Genomic DNA, 8,674 nt, shown 5'->3' with positions numbered 1-8,674 from the left:
CCAGCTGGCTAACGTTATATGTAGAATGACATTGACATTTAACGCTGTATGGGCTCTACTGTAAGCAGGGTAACTATGTGGTCCACTGTGTATTGCTGTCAACAAATAACAACGTGTGTGTATGTGTGTGAATAACCTCTCTTAATTAAAGGAAGAATGGATTATGTTCATACCCCTGCTTTCCGCTTGGAGCCCTCTGGGGCCCTCACCCTGAGGGCATCTGAAGAGGCTGCCAGGGTTGCCAGGACCATCCAGGAGGAGGAGTGTAAAGGTGTAGTCCGGGTGCTGAAGCCAAGACAAGTGAAGGCGAAGGCAAAGGCTTGTGTGGTAGCCAGAGGGGGTAACCCGGATGATAGACGACTGGTGGACAGTGAGAGTGCCATCCAGTTCGGCAAATACCGGGGTCAAACCTTCAAGTGGCTGCTAAGCCACGATGTCGGCTATGCGGTCATGGTCTTGGCTTCTCACCAGCAAGAGAGGGAGAATGGGGACACAGACATGTCTTCTGAAATGGCCAACAAGGACCGGTTTGACTGGTACTCTTTTCCTTAAAATAGTTGTAGTTTCTTATAAAATTACATAAGCATGAAATCAGTCAATCACAATACAATTTATAACATTTCCCCAACCATCCGGACAGGTATACCAACCTGTTTCCTGAGGTCCAGAAGGCAGTGGAGGAACGCAGGGTACGGGACGGGACCTTGCCCCCCCAACCTGACCAGGAGGACTCGCGCCTCGTTGGCTTTGGGCACCACAAGTCCCTTACCTACAAAGAGCTTTATGAGGCCAAAGACAAGGAAAGGAAGAGGTATAGCGACCGTACATTGTAAAAAATGTCTTTACGCCTCTTTTCGGCCTGTTTGGAGACTTGTTAATTTCCTTTATCTCAATACAGCTACATGGCCTGGTTTAGGACATACCAAGTAAAGCCGGGGACCTCAATGGGCCACTTCAAGGTCTATGTCCAGCGCAGGGACACAGCAACAGCTGTAGAGCCTCCTAATCCATGTAAATATATATTCTGTAGTCATCTAAGTCAATCAAACAGTGTAGCAATTGACAATATAACTGTGTCATTATGTTTGTCTGTGTTTCTTAGCTGCRGAGCCATCGGATCAGGAGTTGCTGTCTATCTGCACGGGTTTTGACCAAGGTACTCTATGTTATAGCACTTTATTGTTTATTTCTGTTGAGAAGAATATACATATGAAATGACCTTTCCCCAAATAACTATCTGTTGTTGTTAGCATTAACAGGATACACTTTAAAGTGGTAAGGTAAGTGGTCAAATTGTTAAAACACCTCCTAGCTGGGCTTAGAAATCACTGTAGAATTTCTCATTTTTGCATCCAGTTTTTGATTGCCATAGAAAAATCCTTCCTCATCTTTTGTGGAATGAATTGTTTACTGTAGCTTGTCTTGTCACCATTCCACCTGTATTTCGGTCTGCATCACTTTGCTTGCTATTCTCTTGCTTGTAGATGTCTACCCACTTACATCTGTCGTTTGTAGCTTTTAAAGTAGATTGTGTTTAACCTAGATTCCTAACCTCTACCACTGAATACACTGATCAAAATAAACCAAAGTGCATTGGCTGTCAACAGGCTGTTAACATGTTTTGAAGCTGAAGCTCTATTCTAATTAATTATTTCACTAATTTCTCTGAAATATTTTGTGAGACTAACTCCGTGCTCCTGTAGCAGTTCCCACTGCTCCCACTCCACCGCACCCCTGCTGTGCTAGCTCCACTGCCCCTCCTCAGCTCCGGTCACCTCCCAGCCAACAGCTGGACCACTACAGCCTGCTGCTGAGCTCAGGTAAACTCTCACCTCAACTATGACTTGGCTATTTATTTCACTTTTGGTTGTGTGGGGATGGAAAAGAAATGTATTGATTCTCTGCTCTGTTGCAGGTGCTTCTCCCTGAGGGATGGAAGCAGACCCTCCAAAGGAGCAGCAAGAGTGGGTCAGTCGGGCCATTTTCATCAGGGCAAGCAGCTCAAATGTGTCCGAAAAGCCAGCTTGAGCTGTGGTACTTCCCTCCTCTGCCTCCTAACATCAGCCATCAGCCTCCAGCTTCTCCCTCCGCCTACTTCCTCCGGCCATTCTGTTCTGGATGCCCTACCGCGTGGGCCTTTAAGTTTGTGTGCACCCAGCCCGGTGCAAGCGTCAAAAGCTCACAGGCTGTGGGGTTACAAGACATCCGGAGGGTGCTTGACATGGACGGCTGGTATTATATGGGGACAGAGTACCTGGAGTGCCGCCTCTGTAAGAAAAAGCTAGCAGGATGGTCGCTGGATATCTTGGACAGCTGGCGCAAGTCATCGCTCCATTTTCCCAGCCATCTTGACTTACAGGTTAGTAATTCACACCTCTGAAAATCAAGCTCTTTTTCACTTTGAAAAACAGAAAAAAGCATCATGGTGAGAAAAAGAGGCGGTCAGTAGGTTCTTGTCAACACAAGGTTTTGATTTTTCAAAGCCCCATTGAAATGTTAATTAGCTATTTGATCTGAATTTTCTGACCTTTGATCTCTTATCAGGAACTGCCAAACAAAGCAAAGTGTTTCAAAGTCACCCTTTCCCAAGCCCCTCCTTCCCTTATCAATGTTTCTAGAACCCCCCTCCACACACTCCCACCTCTCTTCTCTTCCTTTCCCCCCAATTGTCTCTGTGTATTAGGCTGTCCTGTGACCTGAAGGTGGTCAGGCTGATGAGAGAGAGGACACTGGGGAACAGTGGACCAGGCTGTACAACCAGCTGAGGGAGCAGCACAGCCTGACCTGGATGAGTCGGACCCTGTACTACCTGTCGTCTGTGACCACTTTGTAGTCCCAGGTGCCGCACCACTGAGGGTAACACCTCCTCCTCCCTTTTTGGAGTGCCCTCAGCCCAGTGGCTGCTGACTGTCCACGGCTACGACGTTCTGTTCCAGCTGGAGGACTTCAAGGCCAGAGTCACCTCCATCTTTGGGTCCATCCTGAAGATGGATTCAACCAAGAAGGTGATTTAAGATGTTTTGACCAGAAATAATACTAGTTAGTTAGAGACAATCAAATGAATACATTTATTATGACTTATTTTATGACTTAATAAATGTTTGTGAAACTTTGTGTCCACTCACTGACATGACTGTGTGTTTGTCTGTCTTGTCTGTCTGTGTTTGTTTGACTCCCCTCAGGTGACCAAGAAACTAGCTGGGGCAGCACCACGGGACAGCAGCGTGGGCCACAAATGTGGGCAATGAGTAGGGCCAGGTGCTCATTACGGTCCTCACTGACAGCGAAGGAGAGGGCCTGCTCCACATGGCAGCTGGCCTCCAGCAGCGCTACAGTAGAGCTGGAGTGGCACCTCCCAAGCTGCTCTACGTCACCGGGACTGCTGCGCCCTGATGGGAAAGGGGAAGACGGCAGCCATGTTCAGCCAGTGGGATGAACTCATCGTCCGGCTGGATGTGGGCACCTCATCCGTCGCTTTGCTCGGGGAGTGACAACAGAGAGCCATCCTCTGTATGCTCTCTTTTTGCGGCGGCTCTCCTCCTGCATGTTGGTGTGGTGTGCAGAGGATGTGGAGCGCCTGCTGAGGCCAAGCGAGGTGAGCTCAAGGGGAGCCACATCACGGGCTCAGCGACGCACAGGTGTGAAAGAGGATCAGCCTGAAGGAGATTGGCTCCGCGATACGTCGTCCCCGCATAACCGCGCGGGGCGGAGGAGACCGAGCGTCTCATCGGGGAGCTCCTGGAGACCTTCATCGATGCCACAGACACCCTGGGTGTCCGGCTCCTGGACCGTGACKGAATGCAGGCCATCTGGCAGACCCAGAGACGTCACCTGGTCTGTATTCAGGACCCCCCTGGTGTAAGCATCTACACCAACAAGGGCAAGGACGTGACCAAGGGAGGGGTCATCCTGCCTGTGTTGCGCTGCGCCCGTGGTTCAACCTCCCTGGAGTCTTTCCACCTCCACCTCAACCGCTTCATTCCTGGTATGTTAAATGTAAAACTGGATCATGTTGTTACGCCATGTTGTGTGTTAACAACTGTGTGCATGTGAGGAGTTCTTATTTCTTGTTGTTGTCGTCATTTATAGGAACAAGTGCGTCTGCCGAGCACTTTCAGGCCTACCTCCTTGAAGGGTTGGTTCGGTGGAACGAGGACCGTGCCGAAGCTGCAGCGGAGGGGGGGGGACAGAAGCAGACCCTGCACTGCTATGATGGTGTAGCCCAGCACGCCATCAATGAGCTGAGCCAGAAGCTCCTGGGCCGCAGCCTTGTGAAGGATCACACAAGGCCTGCAAAGTACACTGGTATGTATTTCTAAATTATACAATTATACACACACTAAAACATGTGCAGTTCTGTTTATGTACAACTCTTTTTCTTTTTGTCTCTCTGTTTAAGGGGAACTCATTGGGGTCGAGTATCTCTTCTCCCAGAGCCATGGTGACCAGAGGTTGGAGTCCAACCTCGGTAAGGACCCGGATGTCCCAGACGGGACACCTGACCTACCTGAGGGAGGAGAGGTAGAGGAGGATGGAGAGGAGGATGACCTGAGAGAGCTTGAGGAGGAGGATGACCCCACCATGTCCTTGCCCGACCTCGATGACCATCTCCCACCAGTCCCTCCACTCAGGAAGGCCGCTCCACCGCCCACTCAACCCAACCCATCCCAGGTACCTGTCGTCACACCCCCTGATGACACTGTGGAGGAGATGGACACTGCACCAGCTGCCAGTCAGGACCCGGAGGATGACGTAAGTGCCTATCCACATCCTAAACAGCTCACTCTCAAGTTTCTTTCCATTCATAACTATTAATCTGACTATTAATCCAACCCTTCTCCACAACTCTTCTAATTTCCAGGAGTACATAGGACCTGATGGGGTTAGTGGATACCAGCACGTGGTCCTCCTGGCCAAGAGTCTGCTGAGGCTGCTGGAGGGGCCATGGATCTCTAATAGGCAAATAGAGGAGATCATGGCTCTCTGGGGAAACCTTCCGGAGAGAGACAAGGCGGCAGTCTCCTACCCCGAGAGGTTCCGGGACCGAGTCCTGCAGGGGCGCTTTAAAAATTCCAAGAACTCGAGCGTGAAGGGGGAAGAGAGTATGAAGCGGTACGTACTGCACATTGTTCTAAASTCAGTACACACATAAAGACATGAGTGTATTTCTCATTAACCTGATGTTTCCTTTTGTTAACTTAATCTACCTTCAGCTCCCTGCTTGGCCAAGGCTCTGGACCTGCTCAGTGGCCCAACACCAGCAGGACAGTGGAGGCCATTTTTGTGGAGCTGTGCCACAAACACCCTGCTGGCAAGACGGTTCTTGGTAACCGGGTCAACAGGTGGGCTGCTATCCTGGGGGACTACAGGAGAATCAGGACCATGGTGCTGGGCAGCCCAAACCTCAATACCCACACAAGGCTGCAACTGTTCCAGGTCAACAAGCTGACCTTGACACAGTGGTAAGTTTATAAAATATATTTTGGTAAATTTGATGTGTAGTTCACTGGTTGACAGTGTTCCTGATAAAAGTAAACATATTTCACATTTTTCCACAGGTACAACAAACGGATATCCTCTATGGAGAGAGTGGCCCTGCACCAGAACCGGGACAGCATGACTGCAGAGAGGGAGGAGTCAGGCCCCTTCCACGCTGCAGTCTGGAGCACTTCACCGCTGCCAGCCCCATCAACCAGCAGCACCTACCAGCTGCCAGAGGACAGAACGGGGCAGGCTACACAGCYTGGCAGAGCAGACACTTGTCAGCCACTGCRACCTCTACCGCAACCCAGTCTGCCTACCACRTCCCTCCCTATAACGCCKGMCTCCCAAGACCTGCCCTCGACCTCCACTCCTCTTCCCCCTCCTCCTGCTGGTGGACCCAAGGTCTCCAGGACKACTGAATGGAGAAGGAAGAAGAAGCTGGAGTCTGGCATTAAAGTCAGAGCGCACAAGCCATACGAAGGCTATAAGTGCTCGAAATGTGGCAAGCCGAAAACTGCAGAGTTTGGACACAGTATGTATGATTCTGTGAGATTCTGTGCCGCTTCCTCTGGTGGCCAAACTGTGGAGGAGTGGCTGGCACTCATGAGGGCCCAGCATGGTGCTAGCAAAGGCCAGTAAACTCTGACTGACTGACTGACTGGTGTGTCAATTGTAAAGTAGTTTTTGTAGATGTTTTTTTCCGTTTATTTATTTTTTAAGACATTTATTGTTAATCTCTTGTAAATTTTGCTCATTTAAAATCATCTTAACTTGTACAGTAGGTGTGTCAATTGTAAAGTAGTTTTTGTAAATGTTCTTTATTTATTTTTTAAGACATTCATTGTTAATCTCTTGTAAATTTTGCTAATTTAAAATCATCTTAACTTGTACATTTGTTGTAGGTGACATTATGCTCGTTCTTTTCACCCTGTTAAATAAATAATTGAATGCAAGCACTTTTTCTCCCTTGAAATTCATTTTGATTTATTGTCATACACTCTCTTTAAAGTTCAACAAATATAAAGACAAGTAAATCTGTCATTTTCTTAGTCAATAAACACACTGTTTACAGAGTTGTAACACACAAAAAAACAATAATACAGTCAAGTTCTACTCAGAGATTTGAGATGGCCAGCAGATACTACAAGTAACAGGTAACAGCAGGGAGTCACACCCGCCCATCCCCCAGTGGCCCTTGTGACGCCCACTAATCTCTGATTGGTTGCTGCACACCTTTACTTGTTGAATTTTGGGATAGTCTCAGGGAGAGTCTCAGTTTGCCCAGATCTATTCGTCAAGATGGACACAGTTTTCAATAGGCCAGGCTTTGGGAATGTTATCGATGCAGTCCATAACTCTACAGACCGTAAACAAAGAAGGTAACTTGTTTTAACATGACTATTTATCCACCCTTTTCAGTGTATCTGCTAATTCTAATTCTCACAGCTACATGGGCTGGATAAGGCAGCTCAACACCTTGCCTGGGACAAGAATGCGTGCTTTCCAAAAACATCTTTTGAAAATGGATCGGAGGAAGAGGAGGAGGAAAGCACAAATGGCCCACAAGGAGTTGAAAAGAATAAAAAGGCAGCCGAGGGAAAGAGAGGAGAGAGCCCAGCGGCGTGCTGGGAACTACAAGGACCCACCTCCAAACCTGAAATTTTGCCGTCCGTGGTGGCCTCCAGTTCTGGACAGGCGGTTACCCAAAGGTGAGTTCTTTATTTATTTTTTAAATCTAAATATATTGATTTTGTTCATCGTAAACAATCCAAACTAACAATAACAAAACAATACAACTTCAGTTAATGAAAAGAAAAACAATAAATTACCCCAAAAATGAATGCGTTCATTCAAATAACAATCATGTTTAAATATAGCAATATATTGTGTGGTGTGTTCATTAAGACACTAATGCCCTTTTGTCCTTCTGTAGACAACAAAGGTCCCTCCTCTCCTCCCCCAAACTTGAAATTCAGCAGTCCACGTTGGCCCCCAGTTCTGAACAGACACCCCCCCAAAGGTCAGTTCTCTTAAATTCACATTTGTGTGTTTGACTATAGCAATTTCCCTTTGTGTACTGTGTTATAATAAGCCACTACCTGTGTTTCCTCTGTAGACAAGAAGCTGAAGCCAGCTCCATCAACAATCAACAAGGGGGTCAGGAGGAAAGATAAGCGGCGCCCACCATCAAGCAAACCCCCTATTGCTAGAGTTGCTGCCGCTTCCACCCTCACAAAAGGCCTCCCCTTGACCAGGTCCACAGATTTGAGGAGGAGAATTGCACAGGCTGGTCATGGACCTGTGACGAAGAGGAGGTTTCCTGTTGCTTTCCCCTGCAAGATATGTGGCAAGCCAAAAAGAAAAGAATTTGGCCACAGCCAGTACAGGGGAGAGCACTTCTGTGAGGCAGCAGGGGGAGGCAAAACTGCTGTCGAGTGGTTGGAGGAGAAGAGAGGGCCTGGGCCTCGGGTGCCAAGGACCACAGCATGGAGGCGAAGGAAGGAGTTGGAGGGTCGTCTTAAATAGTTCTGTAATATATAAGAAAAATGTTAAGTTAGTTGTGTCAAACAGTGTGTAAATGTTTAATATGTAAATAGTTAAATTAAGGATTTGTTTTCTTGGTTGATAAATAAAGTAGAGCTTGAGAGAGAGCCTAAAACTATCTAACTATTGTAGTAAAAATTGATCATTTATTATTGTTTTTTGGGAAGAACATGGCTACTTAATATACACCTGTAGCCACTCCTACTCTGTGTAGCCACTCCTCCTCTGTTTTGACTTTCTTAAAGGCACAGTGTGCCTGTTCAACGTGTTTTGACAATAGGCCTTGACAGGTGTTTTTGATCAACTTTTGGGGTAATGTATAGCCTTATTAAGATGCTCAAAGTGCCCTGTGGATACCCCAGGGGCCCCAGGGGCCACCTATACAATCAGCCAGGATCTTSRSKYYAGGGGCCATGCTAATCTTCTCTGTATCGATCCAATTTTAGTATATGTGCTGCCGAAGCGAGCACAATACAAACCTAGGAGAGGCCCTCATATATAGGACACAAGCCCTCTGATGGTTCTGGTCATGGTTGGGGTCAAACAGGGTTCAAACTGACCTTCAGACCTCAAACACCCCTGAGAATATTGCTGGTGATGTTTAAACTTTATTTGTCGATGTAGACTTGAAAGAGTTTTATGACTT

General features: G+C 47.5%; 1 protein-coding gene and 1 non-coding gene across 2 annotated transcripts; one reads left to right on the top strand and one right to left on the bottom strand.

Annotated features, from left to right (window-relative positions):
- Nucleotides 1-965: 965 nt before the first annotated feature.
- LOC112079131 (uncharacterized) lies at nucleotides 966-6,264 on the top strand. Its single transcript, XM_024145164.2, has 10 exons — nucleotides 966-1,011; nucleotides 1,103-1,820; nucleotides 1,916-2,359; nucleotides 2,684-3,005; nucleotides 3,183-3,985; nucleotides 4,090-4,305; nucleotides 4,400-4,752; nucleotides 4,862-5,112; nucleotides 5,214-5,462; nucleotides 5,559-6,264. The coding sequence occupies exons 5-10, from the start codon at nucleotides 3,799-3,801 to the stop codon at nucleotides 6,121-6,123; spliced, it is 1,821 nt and encodes a 606-aa protein (XP_024000932.1). The 5' UTR covers nucleotides 966-1,011; nucleotides 1,103-1,820; nucleotides 1,916-2,359; nucleotides 2,684-3,005; nucleotides 3,183-3,798; the 3' UTR covers nucleotides 6,124-6,264.
- Nucleotides 6,265-8,434: 2,170 nt separating this feature from the next.
- On the bottom strand, nucleotides 8,435-8,498 carry LOC112079134 (U6 spliceosomal RNA). Its single transcript, XR_002895867.1, has one exon. It is a non-coding gene; the product is annotated as a U6 spliceosomal RNA (small nuclear RNA).
- Nucleotides 8,499-8,674: the final 176 nt, after the last annotated feature.

The sequence above is a fragment of the Salvelinus sp. IW2-2015 genome, unplaced genomic scaffold (genome assembly GCF_002910315.2).
Source record: "Salvelinus sp. IW2-2015 unplaced genomic scaffold, ASM291031v2 Un_scaffold6987, whole genome shotgun sequence".
Taxonomy (NCBI): domain Eukaryota; kingdom Metazoa; phylum Chordata; class Actinopteri; order Salmoniformes; family Salmonidae; genus Salvelinus; species Salvelinus sp. IW2-2015.
The sequence above is the reverse complement of the archived record's forward strand: the minus strand, read 5'-3'. Positions and strand labels throughout refer to the sequence as shown.